The sequence below is a fragment of the Oryzias latipes genome, chromosome 13 (genome assembly GCF_002234675.1).
Source record: "Oryzias latipes chromosome 13, ASM223467v1".
In the NCBI taxonomy this organism is placed as follows: domain Eukaryota; kingdom Metazoa; phylum Chordata; class Actinopteri; order Beloniformes; family Adrianichthyidae; genus Oryzias; species Oryzias latipes.
The window spans coordinates 4,886,365-4,911,635 of record NC_019871.2 but is presented as its reverse complement, the minus strand read 5'-3'; the positions used below and the strand labels follow the sequence as shown (position 1 = coordinate 4,911,635).

Genomic DNA, 25,271 nt, shown 5'->3' with positions numbered 1-25,271 from the left:
GTAACTATGGTGCACTGGGGTTCTGTCCTCTTTTCTCTTCTACTTCTACCCTTCCTCTCTTCTCTATTCTTGATCATTATTTATCATTTAGTTCTCCATGCTTCTGTTTGGTGCAGTGCGGTTCATGTACTGTCCCCCTTTCCCTCTCCCCTCCTGGGGAACAGGAGTGCTTCCAGATTCCAGTTGGCTCGTCCGTGCTCCTGTTCCTGAGCGTGTACCTCGTCTCTGCTCCTGCTCCTACACCTAGCTGTGGATCCTCGCGCCCTTGACCGTCCCCCCAATTCCATCTGGTTGAAGCTCGTTTGCTGTACTTTTAATATGTAGTTGTAGATTTAGATAAGTTAATTCTTCTCTATGAGTTCTGGTAAATCGCCTGTCCGTCCTGGGGGAGGATCCCTCCTTCATGTGGGCACCCCTGAGGTTTCTTTGTTTTTTCCGGAATCCGTTTTTTTTTAGGAGTTTTTCTATCCCGCAAAGGGGGGTCTGAGGGCAGGGATGCCAGTATAGCTTAGTCAGTTTGTTAGTTCAATTTAGTATTTTCCTGTTGAATTCTATGTATTCGTGATCTTTTTGAGTTTATGTTTAACTTTTTCAATTACCGATACGAAGCCCATCGAGACGACTGTTGTTGTGAATTTGGGCTATACAAATAAAATTTAATTGAATAGAATTGAAATTCACTATATATAACCTAAAGACAAGTGAAATGTTACCTTCTGTCTATTGAATTTAATTTCACTGCACCACCATTGTTTCGTGTAAAAAAAAAAAAAAAATACATACATATATATATATATATATATATATATATGTATATATATATTTAGTAAGATTTTATTTTTGCCATGTTGGTCCTAAGTTCTTTCAAACCTTCATCTCAAAGGAGCTAAATAAAGATCTGATGATTGTCACCACAATCACAACACAGTTTCTTTCATGAAGCTTTATTTACTCGAGTACATACAAGATAACCAGTAAAATAAAAGTATTTATTTCTCCCCTCAATCAGTGGGAACATTCAGAGCAGAATCTGTGTAAACGGTAACGGTCTGAGCGAGACCAAGAAGAACCTGGGAGCATTTTCACAGGAGGACGAGAAGGCACGGTGCTCAGACGGAGCGAGCACGTGGGAAACAATCTGGCAGTTTTACACTTCGTTTGGTTTGGTTTGATGTGTTTTTTTAATATTATTATTATTACTGGGGTTGATAGATTGAGGGTTTGTGTGTGAAAAATAAATGATCAAATTAAAAAAACTGATTTCAAAATACTGCAAACACTGCAGGAACACAGGACTATTCCATTTCATTAATGTGGGGTACAACTCTTACACGCCTTCAAAAATCAAACTTAAAGGGGGAGGGGGGCTAAAATACCAGAGCTTAATCACAATTCTAACAGGCATAAACATGCTTACACTACTCTTGCTGAGCTAATATCGGCTTCAGAAAAGCAGGTTAGTCAATTATATATTGGAAATTATCATAAAAGGACAAATGACATCAAATCTGTCATGTGGATGTCTGAGAAATACCAAATTACAAGACTTTCTGGGTGATTGATTGCGCTGCTTTCGCTTATAGGGAGTGTTAGGTAGAAGTCCCGCCCACATCAGGAAGATTACAACAAACTGTTTTTGATTTGCAGATAAAATCGGTGAACTCTTAAAAAGCAGAAACGTCTTAAAAAATGCCACTGAAATCGACGCTTACGGCGAAAGTCGCAGGCTTGTTCGTGATCGTGAAAAAGAAAATGCAACGGCCGTGACACTGATTTGGTTTGTTTCTGATAAAATACCACAAATGGCTGAAACATGGCAACACGACCGTCTTTGACGCTCGTGACGACATGCCTAAACGTGGTACGAGTCTCTTAGCTGCACTTGGAAATTGGTTAAAAAGTGGCCTCTCTGCCGAGGCCGACCACATGACCCACCTGTCACCCTGCAAGGAGGAAGTTAGCTCTGACCGCTGCTTCTATGACGCAGACCGAGCACGCCTATGAAGCGCGAGTGGCTAAGACAGACAAGCCCCTGCACGGCTGCAGCTCACAGGCTTGTTTCACAGTGAGGAAGATGAGAAAAACCCAACGCTCAAGGCCGCCCCAGCTCAGCCGGGAGCGTCCAGGGCGGCTCCAACCCTACAGCATGGACACGCAGCGAGAGTCCAAGTCCTTGTGCGTACATGTGTGTGGTTTGTTTGTTTATGTGTGCGCTCTGTTTGCTGACAGATCGAGCGTCGACGTCCTGGCTTTGAGCGCGGAGGTCGAGCCGACTGCAACGGCCGCAGCCGCTTCAGGTCATGGGCGACAGAGGTGGAGAGAGGTCGTCAACGCGAGGAACGAACACGTCCCTCATCAGACCTGAAAGAGAGCGGCACAAACTTAAGACAAGTCCAAAACATAGTTCTGATTCTGAGCAGAACAACATGACACTCATCTAATGTGGAGACAAATCTGCAAACCCTCACAAAAAAAAGAATGCAAAAAATCTAATATATCGTTAATTTTATGCTCATTTCGTCTCATTTTCTTTCTATGGTCGACTCCTCTGTCCGGTGGCCCTGAAGTGCAAATCAAATCAACAAATCACTCAATGTCACAATAATTTAGAAAAAGCAAAAACATTAATTAAAAGGGAACATTACATGTCAGAAATCAAAACAGAAAAGACAAAAACAAAAAAACGAAATGAAATAAAATGGATACCAAACCAAAAGTAATTTCCAGAAGTTAAAATAAAATGTTAAATTCATGATCATCTTGTGATCTATTTCCCAGTGGTCTTACATTAATGATCATGGAGTTTTTAGCCTAAATTAAAAAACCTGTGTTGTTTTTCTATAGGACATAGTTATTGCAGAGCGGCAGGAGTTTTTTAGATACTCACAGCCAAGTTCTGGGTGGACCAGTTAGCGGGGAGTGAGCCTGCCTCCATTTACCATCATCAGTTCACACTTCTACTAGCTTATAGGTCTTAAACCCCCAATCTTACATTACGGGAGCTATCCAGCCATTCAGTTTTGAGCGAGGAGCGGGACGTCTGTGGATCTATATGTCTACAAGTAGATGCATCAGAATGGGGCGGCGCCGGGCGCTTGTGTCCTGCCCAGCGTAGCACCTACACTCCTCAACACGTCCATCGTATTTTCCACATTAAAAAACACGCCATTTCATTTAAAGGACTTTTTTTTTCATCTACTCCTGATTCAAAATGATTTGAAATACTCAGAAATCCAATAGTGAGCTTAATAAATATCCTTCATCATGAGAACAATGACAAGTTAAAACACCAAAACACCAATTTTTATTGGAGTGGGTCTTAAAAAAATGAAACAAAACAGTAAAGGTAGGTAATATGGGACATAACTAATCAGATGATGATGTTTATTGACCTTTTTAACAGGAAGTTATGTGGCATGACAATCTGTTTCTACAAAAAAATTCTCCAACCCTTGTGCTATCTTAGATGACCCCACCCTTACATTGACGTGTTCTCCCTACCATGACAAAGGTGGATAAAGGTGGAAAGATTTCATGTAATCCATGGACACCAGTGAAGATCACAAATCATTGAAGAAAAAAGGTTCATCACACTGTCTAGTGGGTCTAGATGACCCAACTCCCAATGCTAAAGTGCCTAGGATAGCACAAGGGTTAAGCTTTAAAGTTCGGTGGTAGCTCAATAAACTCCTCACCACAGTTCAGGCAAAGCATCCTACAGCTTCCTATTGAAAGGTCAACGTCATCATCCAATCAGTTTACCCAAGTACCTACCTTTTCCGTTTTATTATTTTGTTTCAATTTAATGATTTAGGAATATAGCTTTTCTTTTCCACTTATTTTTTTTTACGTTTCTGTTTATGAAATTATATTTTGATCTCAAATATGTAATGTTTTTCATTTTATTTTTTTTATTTATTTTGCTTTTTTAATTGTTGTGATCTTTACATGTTTTAGATTTGAGTGATTTGCAGATTAGAGTCTTCTGCTGGACACTCGAACAGACCTTCAACTCCTTTATCTTTATTCTAGGAAGTGACCAGCAGAGGGCAGCATACACAAAGCTCGTGTTTTTGTGTCTCCATGCGTGTTTGCGTGTTACCTGCAGTGTCGCACAGACTCTGAATGCCTCCCAGAACCGGGTCTTTGTCAGTGAGAAGCTGACTGCACTTCCCTGGACTCGATTCAAGAATCAGATCCGTCTGGTCGTTGTCCTCCAGACAGCCCTGAACACAAACCATGTTTTGGGTTAAGGATCGGCTCAAAGATCTCTTTATTAGTACTGAAAAGAGTTTTCTTAAAGCTAGGAATTTGAACATTTAGAGAAAACTCTTAAACTACTGTTGTGCTCAAACTCTGAGGTTTTTATTTTCATATAAAAATGTGTTTTCTCAGTGACAAACTATATTTTCTGATTTCAATCTACTTTTACACTGAAAACCTTTAAACTGACATAAAAAAACATCCAAAAGAGCTGATCTACAAACTTTTAGTAGATCTTTTTGAAGGTTAGAGCTTGAAGAAAACACCCAGAACCCCGGTTTCCTTGAGATCTTCAGATTTCAGCTGCATTTCGTCTCGTTTTGTTTTACTCACCAACAGTCTGTGGGTGAGAAGAAGCTCCTCTTCCTGTTTCTGTCTCTTCTCCTGAATCAGCAGCTGAGGCAGCATCTCGTCGTCAGACTCAAAAGTCCTGAAAGAGACACGATCAGCATAAACCACCTGATTCACAATAAAACAGACATGAAGCGAGTTTCCCAACAAAGCAAAGTGTTTTCTTTGGCGCCACTTTTAGGCCAAACATCCTTTTAGTTTCAAATTCAATCTTTTCTGTTTGTCATAGAAGCTAAACTTCCTTTTTAAAGCTGTTCTGGATTTGTTTGCGTGACGCCTAAAATGAACCACATTTGCTGAGTCGTCGTCTGTCAGACCCCTTTGTTTAGCTGAACACAAAGGTGGAGCGTCTCACCGTTTCCTGGTTGAGCTTTCAGACGCAGCTTGGATGCTTTCCTCAGGTAAAGTGTTGAGGAGGGTCAGCTGGAAATCATCGTCCATGGAGATGTACGGAGCCAACATGTCCAGATCCATTTCCTCCACGTTCTGAGGAGAGACAAACATTTTTTGTTAAAAGTGTTTACTAGCGAATTACTAGTTTCGAAATATTGAAAGAAAAATACAGTTTTGAAAAGCAGGACTTGTATAGATACCTGCAACTAAGGCATTTTATAGACACAAAGATTGAAGTAAAGGTTGAAACTAAAGGAGATCTGGTTGACATACTTTTACAAAGGCATTTAAAGGTGATGTCATTAGAAAACATTTCTGCTTTGTATGCATTTTTGACAAGCAAGAACCCTCACTCAACTGAATATGTGAAGACATTATGGGAGAAAGAGTGAATATAACGCTGGATGAATGGACATCGATATGGAAACACCAATGGAAATGTACGGCTTCACAAAGATGGACAGAGTTTGTATGGAAAAGCTTGATCAGATTCTTTATCACACCATCCCAAAAGACTCATTATGATGGAAACCCAGATTTAAACGCGGAAGCCCAAAACTTGAGTTAACAAAGAATGTTACTGAGGGCGGTGTGAACGGAGCTTCAGAAACTATCTGCCGGCGTTCAGATGTCTCCTGTCATCCTTCTGCTCCATACCTCCAAAGTTTGAGTCTTTTTCTGAACATCTTCTGGACACAAGGCAAAGAACCTTTCCACCTCGCCGATGTCCATCACCTCCTCCTGAGCTGCACTCTGAGGAAAAGGAAAGGTTAGAACCAGAACCTTCTGGAGCTTCGAAGCAGTGGTGATTGTAGTTACCAGTGCCGACTCAGGAGAGGAGGACGGCGTAAGCGTATCAAAGATGGGGGACAGGAGCTGCCTAAGCTGGGGGGTGCACAGTTCCTGAGGATGATCCGGAACAGAGTCTGGACTGAGAGGACTGGAGAACGACAGCTCGACTGGTGCTGGGACAAAAACAGAGAACTTATAAGCCCCTTTTAGCTTGAAACTTGGCGTGTGAAGAAAAAAAGAGCTCCTGTGTGTGTGATGTATCACCTGCAACCAGCACCACAGCATCTCCGGATTCAGGAGCCAACTGCAGGATCTCCTCTGGCTCCTCTTTCAGCTTCAGGAAAAGCCGAGCAGAGCTGCTGGGATCCAGGTCCTGGGCCTCGGCGGAACCTGGAGTGGGCTCAGCGTCAGACTCACAGGAGTCGGAAAACCCACTATCCTGAGGCGTATTTGGGGACTCGGTTTTAGACAGGAGGCCGGAGCGGGTCTGCTCAACGGAGAAGACCACGTCTGGCTGCTCCACAGAACTGCAGGGGAAGAAGACCATGAGGACGGAGGAGAGAGACAGAAGAAAAGCTCAGAGATGGCAGCTGCTGCTTTTCAGGCACCTGAGAATGAAGTTGAGGCAGACAATGGCTTCAGGCTGCGATGTCTTGCTGCTGTAAAGGACGGTGGCTTGAGTCTCCGCCCACACGAAGCCACCATTATTGGCCAGGAAGCGGTAGTGGCTGGTGGACACCTGGCCTTTGGACAGCACTGCAGGCAGACAGACAGAGGACAGTCATGACTAAATCCTGAACCCAGAGAGGAACAGGAGGACTGGAATGTTAGGACAGAAGCTTTACATTCTTCAGGATTCTCTTGAGTTCATGCAAACATCTTTTTTTCTTCTCTTGTATTTTCTGACTGCGACTCACATGTGTGCAGACTCTTCTTCATGTGGTCTGAGTCGAGGGCATGATAAAACTCGTAGGCAGAGCGTCCAACCAGATCCTCGGGTTTGTATCCGACCAGCTCCGTAACCCTGGAAACAGAGAGATGAAGGAGAAACGGATGAAAACTGCTCAGATTCTCCTTCCTCTCCTTTCAGGGTGGGCCCTCACCTCCCCTCGCAGTGGGTGAAGCGCAGGTCCATGCTGTGGCGGGTGAGGAAAGTGCAGGTGTCCAAGGGGAACTCAACGCTGGACGGATGAGGGATGGGCTCGCACAGTAATGTCATCACCCTGGCACCGGGGGGCGCAGCAGAGCCACTGAATGGACGGATGTGACCTGAGCAGTGAAGCACCTGGAGGAGGAAATAAAGAGTGAAGCAAAATATAAAAACAAAAGGGACTAAACACAAAGTCTCCAAGACAAACTGACATTTCAGAACAGCAGGGGGCGCTGGAGCCTCTCTGTGCTGAACTTTTATTCAGTTGTCAGGCAGAGAAAAACTATTCTAATTTAATTAAGAGCTGCTCCACAAACACAAAATTAAAGAAAGAAAAAATAAAAAATGAGCTTCTCAAACATAAAGATTTGAACTTTTATTGTGCTCAACGCATTCTTCTGAAATCACAGATTTTCCTTTTCGATTTGCCTCAGTTCTTCAGGGAGTCTTAAGTGTTCCCAACAGCTGCCCTCATTCTCAGCACGAAAGGAAAACCAGCTCCAGTTTTTAGAGGAAGGAAAGTCTGGAGAACAAAAGACGTTTCCGGCCGTTCTTAAGATCCTGACTGCAGACATTTCCAGAGAGTCAAAGTCATATTTAAAAAAATTAGGAAAATACACTAAACTGATTGTGCCACCTCTATAAAAAGACCACAATCAACAAGAGCGACAAAAGGTTTTTTCCCTTCAAGGCAGTAAAGTGTTCCACACATCTTAAAGTCCCACTCCAATTATCTTTTGATCTATTTTAAAAGCATTCCCAGCAGTCTTTTAATTAGAATTAGGCAGGGTTTTTTTTGCCGATATATAAAAGAGTTGTTTTCTAGGACATAGTTACTGCAGAGCAGCAGTAGTCTAGCAGAAGTCTAGCGGTCTAGCTATGGCAGATGGCTGCAGTCCTGCTGCAGCGCAGGTTCTGTCGTTTTTGTTGTTGTCCTTCCAAAGAGGACGTGCAGTATCATAAAGGATGGGGTGGTTCTGGACCTCTGTAATCAGCCTCTCTTCGTCCATGGTGTTAAATGTCCGACGCTTTACCACACACTGTGTGACCCTGTGTCAGCGGAGATGACGTAATGTTTACACCACGGTGAAAGCATAGCGAGTACAGCGGTAAATAGGTTATATTTTGAAAAATGCCCAGATGCACTTTACACACGATTTCTGGTTTAGGTCGTTAATTTGCACCAGCTTCACAAAAAACTGCTCCGCCGTCCGGGCAAAATTTGAAGCCAACAAAGCGGATTCAGAGCACTAGAGAGGCCGGGCTGGACGCCGTGCCAGTGCTTCTCGCACTTTTCAAGTTACATAAAGAGCTTGGAGTTTGTGGTCTACCGATTGTAGTTTCTACAAAAGAACTACAAGCTTTTTCAAACTGAATTTTTTCGTCTGCTCCTGTTTCACTACTCAGAGTTGCCATTTTCTCTTAATATGTGTCTTCCATCATGAGAAAAATGCCACATTAAGAAGGTAAAAACAGCAAAACATAATATTCATTGGAGTGGGTCTTTAATAATGTTCTATCATGTCGTGCTTTTATTGTGATCTAATGCAGTGTTTTTCAACCAGTGTGCCGCGGCACACTAGTGTGCCGTGAGAGATGGTCAAGTGTGCCGTGGGAAATTGCCCTCATTAACTGATCTAAAAACATTTTCCATCTCCAGGATTTCAGCTCTCTGTTCATCCAAACAGGCCCTGATAAAACACTGAGGAGTTAGGAATATAAAAGATCGTAAAATACTTTTTCTTTGCGTTTATTTTATTTTATTAAAGACATTTTGATAAGGTACCGCGATTCAGCTGCACCTTCGGCTGTATTTTGGAAACGTCCCGTCCCTTTAACTGTCTCCACCAATCATTCTTGAAGGCTTAATCACATGTCATCAGTCTGACAAATCAGAAGTGGTTAAAGCCTTCACTTCCTTGTCCCGATTTAGCTCGTAAAGTCGCTCAGTTCTAAAAAAAAATACCAGCTAAAGCTCATCTTTAGCGGTGTAGCTATCCACAGAATCCGGTATCAGACCGTGGAACAAGAGAACAAAACAATGAAGCTCCGAAAAGCAATCTCCGGCCGTTTTATGCACTACATCTCCCATGATGCATTGGGTTGTGAGAGTGACAGAGCATACGGAGATCTGTTGTTAAACGTCTTGAAACCAACGAACACACATCAAACTGTTTTTAAATCTTCTAACTTATCTTTTATTGCATCTTTTAGAAAAAACAGCTGCAGTTTCCAGCTTTTTCAGCAACAATTATCTCAAAAATGCATGTGAGATTGCGGAGGGGCTTGTAGATCAATACAGACTATGAGTTTCTCCTTTTTTTTTAAATTTTTGGATGCTGTTGTGCCGCGGGATTTTTTTTAAGGTTAAAGTGTGCCGTGGCCCAAAAGATTGAAAAACACTGATCTAATGTGTTAACTAATGTCTCATTACATTCTTGTTTTATCCCGTCTAAAGACTATGAATGTGAATTAGCATTAGTGCTTTAATCTGGCATATTTACATCTAACACCGTTTGGATAGATGTTCATGAATGTGTATTGTCCCCATCAAATGTTAAGACAAATAAAAAGTAAAAACAAGGAAAAGTTTGTTAAATGTGAGAATACGGGAAATAGTAATAATGCTATAAAACATTTCCAGCATTCTAAAACAGTAAAAGATAAACAGAGAGTCATCTACAGTGGGTGAGTGTGTAGTTATGAACGTGAGGAGAGTTTGGATGCCTTCCAGAGATCATCTTGCCAGCTTGTGTTTCTTTCCAGAATGGACTTCGGTTTCACGTGCACACGCCCGTGTGTGTGCACGTTTATTTTTATAAGGACCAATAATAGTTTACACATGGAAGATGAGACGGCTCTAAGTGGACGGTGATGGCTGAAGTGAGGCATTAAGTCGTGACAGATAAGGTCACGGGAAGATGAAGGAATAAGAGTCCTTATTGAGACCAAAGGACAGAATATGTGTGTGCCTTCATGTAACCCACATCATTAGAACCAACAGTCTGATCTTTGAACCTGAAGCGGTTCATGATCCTGTGACACATAGTTTTGTTTCGGACAAATCTGAATCCAAATCCAAATCTCTGTGGTTGTTGAAATCGGCCAATTTTGGAGCTCCGATGAACATTTTTCTAAGGAAAGGGGTTCTGGAGCTGAGGATTTTAAGTTCACCTGTCAATCAAAACACCACAACCGTTTGCAGAATTCTGAGAATAAGTCTAAAAGGTGGTTAGTAAAGGTAGTCAATAAAATGCATAGAAAAGGCTGTAATTGTGTCATTTTTGTACTTTAAAGTTTCTCATCCCCCCTAGTGGTGACTTGGTGAACTGACCTGGCTCCAGGTGCTTTATTTTGAAACAGACTGCATATAAACGGATAGCAAAGCATCATTTAACAGGTTAAGCTAAGGACACACCATCCATGATCCAGAATTTAGCCAATGGTGTTCACAGTGGACAAGCAGGGAGGGGCTTCTAATTCGTCTACTGTTTAATAGCGCATGTCCACCATCTACAGTTGGAAGAGGCTTTGAGTGAAATGTCGAAGCGGTGGAGATCTGGCTCTCCCCCCAGCTCTATTCCGATAAATGAAAGACTTGGCGTCATAGAATTCCAGCCGGACCCAAACCCGTAATTAGCAATTTCTGCTCCATGATCAGTTTTCAAACGGTTGGGACTTCTGTGAATTAAAAGGGACGCCATCTATACATCACTACCAAATCCAAGTCCTTGGTTGGACAAAGTTCTTCCTGGTTTAACATTCAATGTGTGTTTTGCGTGTGGAGTCTTTAAAATGTGCGTACCTACGTGTGAATACGAGTTTTGAACGGGGAATTTATACATTCATATCTAGACTTTTCCCTGAATGTGGCAGATTAAACGCACGCTGCTGAAGGCGGCGTGATCGTTGCTTGAGAATTAAGTTGAGGATAATGATTTGGTTGTGCCAGCTGTTATGGTTACGAGGATATAGAAGGTGATGTGAGGATGGGAGAGATGACGCACCTTCCAGGTAGCAGACTTGATGTTGACAGTGCGCCCCCTGTTGGTCAGTGTGCTCTTCATTCTCAGGAAGAAGTTCACCTCGTTGGGCTGCTCCGCCAGAGATTTCTTACTCAAGCCTGGACACAAATGAACGACTTTACTGGAGTTTTCTTTGCAAACACACAGATTTTTATGCTAAAACAGGAAAGTGTTAAAAAGTACGCTAAACAACACAACTGCAAAAACAATCTCACCACAAAACTGTTCTTGTGACCTGAATTCTCACTGAGCAGATCGGGATTTTTTTTAGAGTTATGGATCAAAGCGTTTTCAGTCCTGTTCAGTCCTTTGACTTTGAGCAAATTTTAGTGTTTTCAGGTCCAATTAGGCCTTTCATCATATCACTGCAGCTGTTATAAAACATAAAAAAGTCACCTAAGACTTTAGCCATCGTAGACTTAAAACTTTTAATCGCTTGTCTGAAGCAAAGCACTCGTAAAGCGGAGGGAATCTCTGCTTTGGCGAGTTGTTGTCTGACCTGGGCGTGGAGTCAGCAGGTCTCGGAGCTCTTCCTGATCACAGGGATGAACGAAGTCATAAATACTCTGACCCAGCAGCTCCAGCTGTGGACAACAAGAAAATATGTCAATCACAAACTAACACCAACCATCTCTGGTATGCATTTCACGTGTAAACATGTCGTTTTTGAAGCCCGGGCTTTGGTTTATGGCTGTACCTCCAAATCCTTGGTCTGGTGCTGCTGTTGTGCTCAGAAAACCCTCCAACTACACACAGGTGAATAATCGACAGAGCGACCCGACTGAACAGACTCTGACCACGGCTGGATTTAATCATTAAATCGTTCCGTTTGGAACGTTGTGTATCACCGCTGCGTGTACACCAGAACGTCAAACTGAGTCAAAAATAGGCTGAAGGGAAGCGACCAGCGCTCAAGTTACAAGGAGAGGAGCAGCCAGCAGACCTTCCCTCTTAAAAAAAAAAAAAAAAAAAAAAAGTCCTTCAGAACCCGAGATGGACTTCTGGGAGGAGATTCATGCCGTACCTGCGTGATGCCGATGTGTTTGTTGACGTTTTCTGTCAGGAAGATCATGTCACCCTCCTCTGTCATCACCATGACGAAGCCTGCCAGAGCCTGAGGATAGAAGGCGTCCATGGGGTCCTCCTCCTCTTCCTCATCATCCTTCTCTTCTTTCGTGTCTCCTTTTTGTTGAAAGAAAGAAGTAAACTCATGAATACAGACCAGAACTCGACCTGGGAGAGTTCCGTTTTGTTAGCAATACATTTTTCGGTGACTAAAACGTCTCATCTTTCTCAGACTTCACCTTAAACGGCTCTTCATCTTCTGTCTTGCTCCCGTTTATATTTCTGTCAGTGGACTTTAGGTCCCAAATGACAAAAAACAAACTGAACCTTCAGAATAAATGTTCAAACTAAACCCACAAATCAAAAGAAACAGCTTTAAAAAGATTTTTGTCCATATTTTTGTGTGCCTGTGTAGTTTAAAGTGTTGTTTGCCCTTTAATTGGTGGTGTTGGGTTTGAAGGTGGTGCATTTATGATTTGAGTTTCTACTCAATGCTTGTTTTATTATCAAAAGTCAAACTGTTGGAGCTTTTGTTTTTGGTAGAATTCTCTCTGACGCTGGGAAACAGACTTATTGATCACAGTGTTTGGTAATAATCGGGTTCACATACACAACCTTAAAGCACTGGAGATTAAATGGTTTTTAGACGGAGATTAATCTCAACTAGGAAGATGAGGAATAAATTAAATGAATCCATTTAGAGATTTTGCCATGATGTCTGTTTTATTGATGTTAAAGATATACACCAGTTTTTGAAAACTCACTAAAAGTTAGGCCTGGGCGATAAATCTATTTTATCGATCAATTCCAATTTGTCGTTTAAGAAGATTTGGGGGAAAATCTGGATTTTTATTTCCCAGAATTCCGCTCTCTTGGGCCTCCGCTGTTTGTAGTAAAGTCATCCCGTCTGTCTCTCGCAACGCGCAGGAGTTAAAATTGCAACTTGAAGAGGCGCAAAGAAGCGCCCCAAAAAAAGGAACAGTTTCTTCAGTTCTATTGAGCCAGTTGGGTTTTGTGACTTCAACCTGCACGCCGTAAAATCTGTTGGGAGGCTGTTGCTACCAAATGTGGATAGTGACCCTCTGTTGAGTGGGAGGAGTGCTGCTAAAGCTAAACACCAAAAGAGAACCCATCCTAGAGGAATCATTTTCACACTGTGACCCCAAAGCGATCACAGATGCAGCCACAACTTGCATCGTCAAAGATACGCCGCCTGTTCATACAGTGGAAAAAGCAGACTTTCTTTACCTGCTGAAAACTTTGGATGCCAGGTTTGTGCTGCCAAGCGGGAAATTTTTTGCTGAAATTACCTGAAGAGCAGCAGCACAAAAGAAGTGATGTGGGAAAGCTGGAGGGCGTGAGGTTTTTTTTCTGCCGGAAAACTCCCAAAGAGTATGTTAAAATAAAAGAGTTTTTGTCAAATATATTCCTCAACTTGTAATTTTTGTTTAGGAAAGTAGAAGGATGGGGGGAAATTTTTTTATTAAAATTGGAAATCCCAACTTGTTTTTTAACAGAACATGGATGTCCAGTCAAACTGAACCATGACCCAGAGGATGTGATTGATTCAAAAATTTGGCACCGAAACCTAAAAGGGCTGGCAGTCGTGAAGGAACACACAGTTCCCAAACAGATCAACCCTAAATGTGACGAAGTTCAAACAGGATTCAGTTTTATTGAGATCCAGTAAAAAAAAAAAAAGAAAGAGGATTTAGTTGCTGACAAATACTAGAAGCACCTTAGCCCCGGACAGTTTGCAGGTCTACACCTAAACTTTAGGTCAACGACCAAGAGAAGGGTTGATTCAGCTCCTTTACCCATGAGTCTGCAGATGAGGGGGGAAGCGTTAAAGTCAAAACACAGCAGCACTGCTCAGATTACAGGGGGGGGGGGTGTTCATTCCTCAGCGCTGAGCTCCATTTACAGATGCACCGACAGAAGAGCAGAGGATAACTGTAGACCCTGCCTGCAGAAACACCTCACCCTTCATTTATCGTTGAAATATTTTCTCGTCAGTTAACCCAATAAGAAGTCACCACCTGGGGAGCCGTTTTATGAGATGGAATTGTAGAATTGTAGCTTGCATTGTACTGCATAACGCCCCAAATGAAAAGTAAACGACTGTAAACTCCACCATCTTGTTGGAGACAATGTGGGAGTCATGAAGGGAACCGTGCACACATGTTTAGGTCGTGTGTTAAATTTGACGACTCTAAAAATGTAAATAATCTCTGCTGGACACAGATGTTAAATCGAAAATAGAGTGCAAATATGAAAGGCTAGCGGTGCAAAGATGAAGAGGACAGCGCGTCCGTCCTGGCTGAAGACAGAGCGAGGCGGCTGCAGCAGCTCACCCTCATGGGGCTGCAGCAGCTGCTGCATCCGCAGGAAGCTGAGGGTGACCCTCATGATGCCGGCCTTGTCCAGGTGGGTGCAGACTTTGCGCGGGAGCGGCAGAGTGCGGGCGAGCTCATAAAACACCTCCGTCTCCTGGCTGCGCCGACATCTGGCCGCGTCGCGCGAACGCAGCTTTCTCTGCTCCGAACTGGTCCTGCGGGAGGAAGACGAGAGTCAGGATGAAGAGTTCAGCAACGCAGAAGAAAAATGGAGCAAATCTAACCTGAACATCATAAATGAAGCCAATAAACCCAATCAGGAGGTTGTTCTTCAGCTTTTAATAAGAGCTCTGAAAAGACACTAATCAACCTTGAGAAAGTCTGCTGCTTTCTCAACTATTGTTGCTGCGATTGCCCCGCCCCTCTAGTTATTCCTGTCCTCTTGTGGATTTTATAACACTTGGTTAGACTCCATGTCCTCAACCTCAAAGTTCAGGTCTGAAAGCATAGCCGCCTGTTCCAGAGCGGGAGGACAACAACAGTCCAAACATACACAGAACAGATCGTTTTCTGATTTCAGCAGCCGGGAAAACTTCCAACACCCCCACCCCCACCACCGCCGCCGTTTCTCCTCAGGTTCCAGCATCCAAGGTCCACCTCTGCTCACAACAACAAAGCGCTCCTTCCCTCCTGATCCGTACAGGAACAAACACTGAGCTGTTCTCTCAGGTTCTCCATCAGCTGCACCGCCGCTCTAAACACAGCGTTTGACCACGGCGACCACATGCGCTGTGCAGCGAGTGGCGTTTACTCCTCCTGCCAAGTTTCATGTTTTTTTGTGAAAACCACAAATGTGATTTCGTTTTTAAAAATAAATGTAAAAAAAACATCAGGAGATTTTTTATTTATCTCAAAACACTGTTTTTTGTAGAAAACTTGCTTGTTTGATCGTAGCTTCGACTCAAGGGTCGAGTAAAAGTAGGTATTTAATGTAAAATATTAATTTAAGGTTTTTTATCTTCAAATGATTTGAGTTTAATTTTCTTTTCTTTTCTCGGTTGTAACTGAAATGTAATTACTATACATTATAAACCGACTTCGTGGTGATAAAAATGTACTAAAAAACTTAAATATATGACTAACGAATAATTCCAAATATTTTATTCACATTTATTTAAAAACATTAAATGTAAACTCAGTTTTACAAGTTTTCTGTCAACTGCAAAAGGTCAGACGGGTCATATCTGCTTATGCTTCATAGCTGTTTTCAGTGTAAAGTGGAATTTCTGCACATCATCTGCAGACATGCGTGTTTGATACTCAAAGCATCTAGCAGGCTAAAAAAAAAAAACATTATCCCTGAATATTGATGTCTTAATATCAATTAGTTATCCATTCATATAAATGTGCAAAAAAGCAGCTTTTCTGACAGCTTTTTGTGTAAGAATTTATTTTTCTTCTATCCTATTGAAACAAGTTGCGTCACTATAAAAGACGGACTGTTCTTGCGACTTTCACAAGAAAGTTTGAGGAAATAGTAACAAATGTACAAAAAAAGCCAAAATTTCAAAAGAATAAAGTTGTAAAGTGACCAGAAAAAAATCCATATTTTATGAAAAATAGCAACAGTTTATGAGAATAAAGTTGCAAATCTACAAGGATGAGGCCGTGCTTTTTTGGCAAAGTTGTTATTTCATGAAAATAAAGTTACTTACAAGTTACTTACAAATTATTTACAACTTACATGTTATTTACAAAATAGGTTAAACAGATTCTTGAGCAGCCTGACGTCTGCTGCATAAATTAAACGGGTAATGTTTGATTCTCTATTTTTAAACATTTTTTAATTTTAAAAGACCCGACTTCCTTGTAACATTAGGATTTTTTCAGACTTTTACAACTCATATTCATTTCTTTCACTCTTATGGCGCTCCAATACTCCGTCATAGTGTCCTGATTGGCTGTCATATTCGGATCTTTGTTTCCATTCGAAAATACTGGACTTATTTTTCAACCTATATTGAATAAAAAGATGACCGCTTCATGGATTTTACCTATCGGAGGTTAAGCTTAGAACTTCTGCGATAAACGAGGGAACACTGTAAACCAAATTTTTCTGTCATTTAAATCAGCATCAACTTTCATCTTAGCCACACTCCTGGTTGCCATGACGATCAATTCTGGATGTTTGCATGTGGAGGGGATGCTGGTGATTTTCCTTGAAGTCGCGAAATAAACTGAAAAATGTCAGAAAAAAAGGTGAGCGGAGAGGAGACATCACAAATATGCGTTTCCGGAGTCGACAGAGAGTCGCACACACGGTGGAGCCCAGACTGTGACCCCGGGGGCTGCGGGGAAGGACGTTGCAGACAAGGGTCGCCATATTCCTGCCGCTTGTTATAAATATTAACAGAGCACGTCCCAAAGCACAAACACACATGACCCGCTGACCTGTGGGGTTGACACAACAGGACAGGTAATCACGTACAGCTAAACCCAGCGAGTTCTCACCTTCACCTTGGAGGCAAAACAAGAGGCCTGGTTTATGAAGGCCTCCAAAACAGTTGAGTAAACCAGGCGTCAGGATTCATTAAGACACAGTGTGAGACACCGCAAAGTTTATGTAGAATTGGAGACATTTTTGGAGGCAAAAGCAGGATTTTGACAGGTATAAAACACATCTGGAGAACTAATGCGGTCAAACCGTCATCACCAACAACAACTTATTGATCAATGCAATAGAACGAGAAAGTGTTCAGACCTTTTGTGTTTGGTAAACACAAAACTGTCAAACTGCATGTCTTCATATTTCCATTTTAGGATCGGGCTCATGTGTTATTTTGAAATCCAGTTTTAAAAATTAAAGTTAAGATCATTCATCTGTAAACATTTGTCTTTTACAAAAGTTCAAGAAGACGGCACGGATGGTATCCTCCATCTTCACAGCTCGTCACCATGGAAACAAAGTTCAGCATCAACTTGTAGGGGGGGGCTTTAGAAGGGCTCTTAATCTTATTCTGTCAGCAGTTCCTTTAATGTGACGTGGGAGTTGGAGCTGAAGCTTTGCCACACCCTGAGCAGAGTTTATGTTCATGTGGACTCGACAAAATGCTGCTTCAAGAGAGAATGCAACAGAATATAAGTATTTAGGAAGTATTGAGCACATCATACTTCATTCACTCTGTAGTGAAGCACACTGCAGTTTACCAGAGGTCTCATTTCCAGACCACTGCAGGTGTGATTTCACACAAAAAAAACTATGTGGACCAACCAGCTCAGTGTCAAAGCGTTCATAAAAATCATCATATGTTGGTTTGTTTGGTTGCTATCCATAAGGAACTCAACTTCAACTTCTAAACGTATTTCCTTCAGTGGGTGTAGCAGGGCTTAAAAGAACTTTAAAGGAAAATAAAAATTATTATCTGAGAATATGACGTTCACTTTTAAACGCTAATATATATATTAAAAGTATATTATTCTCCGAGACACCGAATTGATACAAAATGCGTAACATGAACGACCAGTAGGGGGCACTGTTTTTTTCTTCCGGAAAATCAAAGGCAGTCAGACTGAGAGAGTCACGGGAAGAATGGCGGCCCATCTCGGTGGTCAGCGCCCCGAAGTAAGTAGCCTCTATGTTCAACACTAACATCTACTGTCTTCATGTATTGATTGAGTCATTGTCTGGACACGTTTAGAAGGGAAGGCTGATAGGAAAATTCTAATGACCGAGCATTCCACTGGTATTTAAACGCAGCAATACGGACGAATTTGTGAGACGTGAAAACAGTCTCACGGTAGATCCGTGCGTAACTTTGGCTTCATGTGTGCGTAACAAGGGATTCGTGCGTGTTTTTTAAAGATGTGTGTGTGTAAGTAGTTTCAAGCTGTTGTAATCTTAATTTGTGCATACGTAAGTTGCATTTTGTATTTTTTTCATTTTATATTTTTTTTACTTATACACAAAACGTATTATGTGAGTAACAAATCACGCACAAATCCAAATTTATGCACAAATCCTAATTTACGCATGCACAAAGCAAGAATATGCATACACAAATCCTAATTTACGCACAAATCAAGAATTACGCACGCACAAATCCGACTTAGTCTAATTTCTCTCCATAAAAATGCAACAAGAAAATGTTAAAATTACATTTTCATATCAAAAGCTGCTAGTTTTTTTTTGCAAATCTGTCTGTAGAAAGTCTAAGCAAAAATAAGAAATATATACGATATATTGATTTTAGGTCTTTTATTTAACATGGAACAAACAGAAACGTTTGTGAATAAATGAATAAAACACAAGCTTAAAATCATTCTGGTAATTGATTTTAAGTAAGTGTGTTTTTTTGGGATGTGATAGATTTCAGCTCCTGAGTTTTAAAGAATCTAGAAAAAGTCCGCCGCTCACTTTCATCTGGAGCTTGTGGAAAAACACCAACATGCTCTCTAACTGTAGAAGGAGAAGTGGCGTGAAGCCCCCCTCCGCCTCCCGCTGCTCCTCCTCTTCAGCTTCAGATCTGCATCATGAGCAGCAGCTTCCAGAAGGGGGGGGAGGGGGTTCGCCGCGAACTTGGTGAACTGCACATGCTCAGACGCCACATACACCAGCGCACAGGACGCCGCGGTAAACAAACTCAACCTCACACACCTCCTCCTGCCTGATGACCCGATTTACTGAAGCTAAACAGAGAAAGTCAAAGCCGACCCTATTTTAGGAGAAAACTGAACTCTGGAAAAACATGGGATTCGCTGCAGTCCTGGCTGGAAAACAGATTTTAGTTCAACTTTTAAGAATAAATTTGTCCAATAACTTGATTGTTTTCAAAAGCAGCTCTCAATTGCAAACTTAGATCAGCTGATCAGAGAAAGCACAAACATAAATTTACATAATTTTCCCCAAAAAACAGGAAGCTGAACATCCCATATGCTGGATGAACATGTGTGGAGCTGAAAACGCATTTCTATTTCTGCAGCGGGAGCACCAAAGCATGGCTGGTACTTTTCCATGAGGGGTGGGATCTAAAAATAACTTACTAGGGATTTACAGTCAAAGCAAAACACTACATATGGAACGTCAGACGTACATTTTTCTGTTTCCTGATCCGTTTTTCTAACAAACAAGTTCATCACCAGACTCCTGGGGGGTTTTGGTGAAAAACAAACATTTGTTTAACTTTAGAATATTTTTTCTGTGAGAGCTGCAGTGTTTACAGTCAATTTGTGTTTGTTTTACTATACAGGAACTTCACTTTAGACATCCTTGTTTCAGGGCATGAAGGACAAAACCTTTAAAAATGTGTTGATGTTTTTTATAAATCACACATAAGTTTAAGTCCTATGTCAGTTTTTCTGTATAAAATAAATCTATATTGCTGCCTAAATACGGAATCAGGTTGATTTCAATTCAGAATTCAATTAATGTGTGCTTCTATATATTAACACTTTAAACACAATGTATTTGGTTCTAAAAAAAGAAGGTTTTCTTTTTGTTGATAAAAAGCAATAAAAATAGACTTGTCATTGATGAAATTATAATTTTTTTACACTCAACCAAAACGAAAAAGGCCGCTGAGCCGTCCAGGGTGTACCTCGCCTACGCCCAACAGTTAGCGCCAACAACCCTGTGACCCCAAAAAGGATAATATAGTGGGCTAAAAAAATGGATAGATGGACTTTAAAGGGAGGAAAAAAAAAAAAACAAGTCGATCCATGAATTTGATAAATTGATATTGTATTTTTAAAGTAAAGATTGTTTTAACCTCTTAAACGCAGCCATAAACACCAATTTCCCTTTGAGACAATAAAGCAAAGAAACGATTCAAGAGGAAGAAGCGATGAGGAGGGCCACCAGATAGGTGAAGGCTTGGATGAAGGGATGAGAGGAGGGTAAAGGTGAAGAGGGATTGAAAGAATGAATGAAAGCTCGGTTTTACGTTGGATCAGCTGGATTGAAATAGACCTCTTGCGTCTGTCAGATGAAGGCGTTGACCTCGTTTGCGTCTTTCCTTTATGATCAGACTTGTGTCGGTGACAAACAGCGAGGGAACGCATGTGCTTTTTTGAACAAATCTATTCTTTTAGTGTTTTTAGTCAAAGCGTTGGCTGTACTAACGTAAACAAAACTGGATTAATGGACTAACATAAAAAGATATCCGTGTATGGATAGAAGAAAATTTACATTTGCTCAAATCTTTCCTAATGAGACAGCAGTTGTCTAACAGAGGTCCACAACCTGAAGCTCAGGAGCCAGATGAGGCTTTTTTACCCCTCCAATGTGGCTCTTTAGCCTTTCCCTTGTAGATCTCTGGTTAAAGAAAAAAAAAAGTTTGGAATTTTAAGGCGCATCAAGCAAAAACAAAACCATCACATTAGCACAGTGTACCAGTCCACCAGGATCCTGACTATGGTATCCAAAATGCTCCAATTACCCGTCAACCGGTGCAGTTTGCCAGGAACATAGACTTTTGAACCCCTTGTACCGCATAAAATAGATTTGAAGCAACTACGCATAACCAGAATTTAGACTAAAATAATCTAGCAAGGTAACTAGCTCGGGTTTAAGTTTAGTTACACTTGTGAATTTCTGGCTGAGATGCACCACAAATGGTCAAATAAACTGTGTATTTTTTAATATTTTTTTTTAAATTACATCAGACTACCTACTACTATTTTTGCTGCAATAGGATAATCCTGTGTGGTAAAGCGTGTATTTTATTTTGAAAGAAAGCCATATAAAACTACTAAAACTTAGAAACTAATATATATTTTGCAAAAAGAACATTTTATCTTTATGTTTTTGTTTTATTTATGCTGAAAAAAACATTTAATTTATAATTATCCTACTAGTAACAAATGCATAAATACAAAGCCGTGCCATAATTTTTTAATAAGGTGAAGTAAGACTTCATGGCTGTTACTGTGTTGACGACGTCAGTGAGAAATATACCTAAATGGCCCTTTAAGCGTTGCAGGTTGCAGACCCCTGGTCTAACAGAACATCAACGGCCACTCAAAATAATGGGAAAACCAGAAACAAGATCCAAACAGACCATAAACGAGCTTCAGTGCCGTTTTAAAACGGATCTGGATTATCGAAGGAAAACATGATTACTTTAAACTAGCTCAGAAGTGGTTGACTGACATATTTGCTAGTAGGGCTGCACGGTATGAGCAAAACTTGCGATGTGCGATATTAGTGATCAATACTGTGATAACGATATAATTTGCAGTATAAAAAACAAATGGCAAAACAACCAAGAACATCATTACCATCTCATTGCAACAGTTTAAAAAAAATGATACTCCAAATGACCCTCGTTGATGTAGGAGGCAAACATCTAACATGAAAGGGCTCATCTGATTGGTCAACATCGGAAAGGGTCCATCTAATTGGTCAAATGCATAAAGGGATTTATTTGATTCGTTAAATGTTTCAAGCTGCCATAGGATTGTTTTAGCACATTTAAGGTACACATTTATTGCGATTTTTGCTGACTTTTGCGATATGGATATTGGACTGCTTGATATTGCGATAATGATAAAGTTGCGGTAAATTGTGCAGGCCTATTTGCTAGCCAAAAGTTTTAGATTAATGAAACTAGTGCTAACTTTGACAAATTTCCTCTTCAGATTATTTTTGGCAGCAGGGCCATGATTCCTCTGCAGCTGTTTGTGTACAACCTGCCATCCATCCTGCGTGGTCATGTGATCAGCACGCCGCCTTCATGTGCGAGCAGCGCGCACGTGTAGTCGAGTGTGCGCTCAGGAATGCCATCCCAGCGCCGCTCGCAGTCTCTCGCCTTATTCACTCCTAAACAATGCTGCGAGGGCTTCTGAACTCTCCAACCTGTTGACCTACATAATTGCTTCAGCAGAGACCGCTGAGGGTGAAAGTCCTTCAGGGCAGACAGGGGAAGGAGGAGAAGGAGCGGCCCAGCGGATCCCAATCAGTGTGTGAAGAACCTTCAGTTGTTTTTGCAGCATTGTGTTCAGTTTCACAACATGTTCCTGCATAAAATTTGATACGCCCATGCGTCAGTCAAAGATCTTTCCCCGTCACATCATGTCGGAACTTGTGAGCCAAAAAAAAACAAAACACATCAGGTGATGCAAGGTCAGATCTTCATACGGCACCTTCACTGCCACGAACCAACAATCCTTTTCTCCCACTAATCCTGTTTTCATGGCTGCCTAACCGCCTGCTGCAGCTGCAGTGTGGTTCCTCAGGTCCAACTGCATTACACGTCTGAGAAAAACAAATTGCAGAAGACCCGCCTCTGTTCCAGTGGACACTCATTTCGTCAAGGAACGGCGTGTGCCCGGGACAGAGAAAGTCAACAAACTAACTAACTCTGCATTTTTCTCCACACTAAATCAGTTTAAAAAGACACATGAATGTGGTCGTCTCGACTCTGTGGAGCTTTTCAAGTCCTGTTTTAGAAAAACAAACAAAACCTCTGCAGGAAGTGACATGTTCTAAGGACTGAGCAGATCAGCACCAGCAGAATTCAGAGTTTGCAGCTTTTACAGAGGAAGCTCCAGGGCTGAGGGAGGAATGCGTCTTTCATGGTCAGGGCCCCTTCCGGGGCTCGAGAGACGAATCTAAGGGGCCATAAAACAGCTGAAGGGAAGAAGAGGAGAAACAAACAGACCAATGACGCACGTTCTTTGACTACACCTCTAAATTCCTAGATCTTGTCAGACCAAATGTTTTTCCTTCCACCGAGCAACATTTCAGGTGTCAGAGAAAAGCCTCCTGTCCCACAATATACATCCATTGCTTATGTGTTGGAGCTTCAGCTTTCTGCCAGTTCTTATTTATGGCTTTCTTTTCTGCCGCAAGAAGAGCTTTTACTAGATTTTGCCCAGCTTTATGTACAGTTCCCTCCAAGCAACCCAGATACATCACAAGACAGGCTCGGGGTCTCTTATACCCGAGTGTTTCATATATAGCAGAGTGGATGGTGTCCCAGAAGAGCTTTATTTTTCTCACATTCCCAAAAGAAATGTGTCTGATTTGAATCCTTATCCGTGCAAATTCTCCAGCAGAGTTGCTGAGTTTTAATTAGTTTGCCCTTGATTTGTGGTGTTATAAAATATCTGAATCGGTTTTTCCAAGCAAAGTCTCGCCATTTTTGACCCCACTTTTGATTCCATAAGGTGCTTATATAGAACGGATACAACCTTAGGAATATTTTCACTGTAGGCCCATATAAATGTCTCAATTATTGGGTGTATTTTGACAAATATTTTAAAAAAACCTGATAATCAGAACCACCTCCGGTGGGGTCTAAAACCCCACCGGAGGTGGTTCTCTGGGGTCTAAAACCCCACAGAAGGTGGTCTTAAACCAAATCAGCAGCTCATCTTCCAGGGGAGCGATAAGATCTTAATTGTCCAAAAAATAATAATAAAGTCACAATTTCCAAAAGCAGTCCTTTTATGCACTCCGTGTGTTCTGCACGCCTCTCTATTCCCTCAGCTTTTTATGTTTATGTTGCAGACGGTCGCTCTGACTCCATTTTAAAAAACTGCTGAGTCTGTTCAGAACTCATTTTTGGATTCATCACTTTTTTTTTTAAAGAAACTTGTGCCACTAGATTTTACAATAACCTACAGGGATGACTCAACTTGAACTCAACAGAATCACACGTGACACATCAAAACGGAACTTGAGAGAAGCCACAGGGGATTTGGAAGGGGAAACTTTAAAGTACACTCAGTCCTGTACAGCAGGCCACACAAACCCACTCATATGACAACAAGAACCAAATATCTGGCAGCTGGGAGGAGTTTTATAAGGACGAGATGTCCCAAAGAACAAACTGTAACAACTGTGAGTTATTGCTCAATAAACAGCTGATTTGTGTTTTGTGTGCTTTTATTAGCTGTGAGTGAACAAGAGAACAAACTCTGCTGACCTGACAGACAGACAAGACACTACAGCACATGGCCCAATGATAACCTCCAGCCTGTAGAGGATGAAGGATCACACAGGAGGCAGACTGACTGAGGAAGAGGAGGGTTATTATTAAAATAGAAGAGAAAGCTGATCGTCCTCGGAGCAAAGAGGAAGCTGCAGACTCGCTTCCTCTTTGTCTTCGGGTCATTTCTCAGGATGTAAATTTAGGAACAAAGTTGGAGCAGAAACCTTTGCTAGTGCAACATGATAATGCAGGTCAGCCTGAACTCATGAGGCCCCCCGCCTCCAACGATCTATGGACAATGGCGGCTGCGACAGCATCAACAGCTACGCAAAATCACAACACAAGGCCAATTTAACCCCAGAATGTCGTACAGGCTTTAAAAACCAATGAAAATCGGTTAAATGTTGTGTTTTGCATCCTAACTGTGGTCTGAAAAATGCAGATGCAGAAACATTAACTGGCTGAAAATCCCCCGCGACCGCAACCAATTAAAGATTAATAAATAACTAGTAACTCTTGACTGTATTTGAAGGTTATTCTACAAGCTACAGAGAGATGATGGGAAGGCGACGGTCAGTGCAGCGGATGGATCCGCGGCCGCAGTTGCTGCTTCCTGCGGCCGCGCGCGGATCCACCGTTCCGCGCCCACCACACTCTCTCGACGGAGAACCACGATTTCGTTCAACAACTAAACCGCATTTGTTCAAAGAGACACTCACCTTTTGACCGCCACGGTCTCGTCTTCTTTCTCCATGCTCGAAGGGGACTCCAAGCAGCCACTCTGTCGAGTATTTTCTGTCGTTTTTGTGACACAAAAAATAGGACGATTACTGACCACGCACGAGATCAACAACTGTTTGGATCAACTACTTCCGCTTTGGTCCTTCAAAATAAGTGTTTGAATAATCTGCTTCCTGATGGGAGATTTTTTTTGGCAGGTATTAGTTGCTTTAAAATATCAAAA

General features: G+C 41.6%; 1 protein-coding gene across 2 annotated transcripts; it reads right to left on the bottom strand.

Annotated features, from left to right (window-relative positions):
• Positions 1–928: 928 nt before the first annotated feature.
• LOC101165163 (hypoxia-inducible factor 1-alpha) lies at positions 929–25,188 on the bottom strand. 2 transcript variants are annotated; one of them, XM_004075255.4, is made up of 15 exons: positions 25,027–25,188; positions 14,394–14,590; positions 11,999–12,156; positions 11,474–11,558; positions 10,957–11,072; positions 6,903–7,084; positions 6,717–6,823; positions 6,408–6,555; positions 6,064–6,326; positions 5,827–5,972; positions 5,665–5,760; positions 4,970–5,100; positions 4,597–4,693; positions 4,103–4,226; positions 929–2,361 (listed from the first exon to the last, which is right to left on the bottom strand). In XM_004075255.4, the coding sequence occupies exons 1-15, from the start codon at positions 25,059–25,061 to the stop codon at positions 2,294–2,296; spliced, it is 1,953 nt and encodes a 650-aa protein (XP_004075303.1). In that variant the 5' UTR covers positions 25,062–25,188; the 3' UTR covers positions 929–2,293. The 2 variants fall into 2 exon arrangements, with proteins under 2 accessions (XP_004075303.1, XP_020563726.1); XM_020708067.2 differs by lacking the exon at positions 25,027–25,188 and adding an exon at positions 14,660–14,796.
• Between the last annotated feature and the right edge of the window lie 83 nt (positions 25,189–25,271).

Excerpts from the sequence above, each read along its gene's own strand:
- LOC101165163 (XM_004075255.4), bottom strand. The coding sequence starts at position 25,061 with ATGGAGAAAGAAGACGAGACCGTGGCGGTCAAAAG. Across the intron at positions 11,073-11,473 it reads CCTGCTGACTCCACGCCCAG|GCTTGAGTAAGAAATCTCTG; the intron begins GTCAGACAACAA and ends ATTTGTGTCCAG. Across the intron at positions 6,556-6,716 it reads GAAGAAGAGTCTGCACACAT|TGCTGTCCAAAGGCCAGGTG; the intron begins GTGAGTCGCAGT and ends GTCTGCCTGCAG.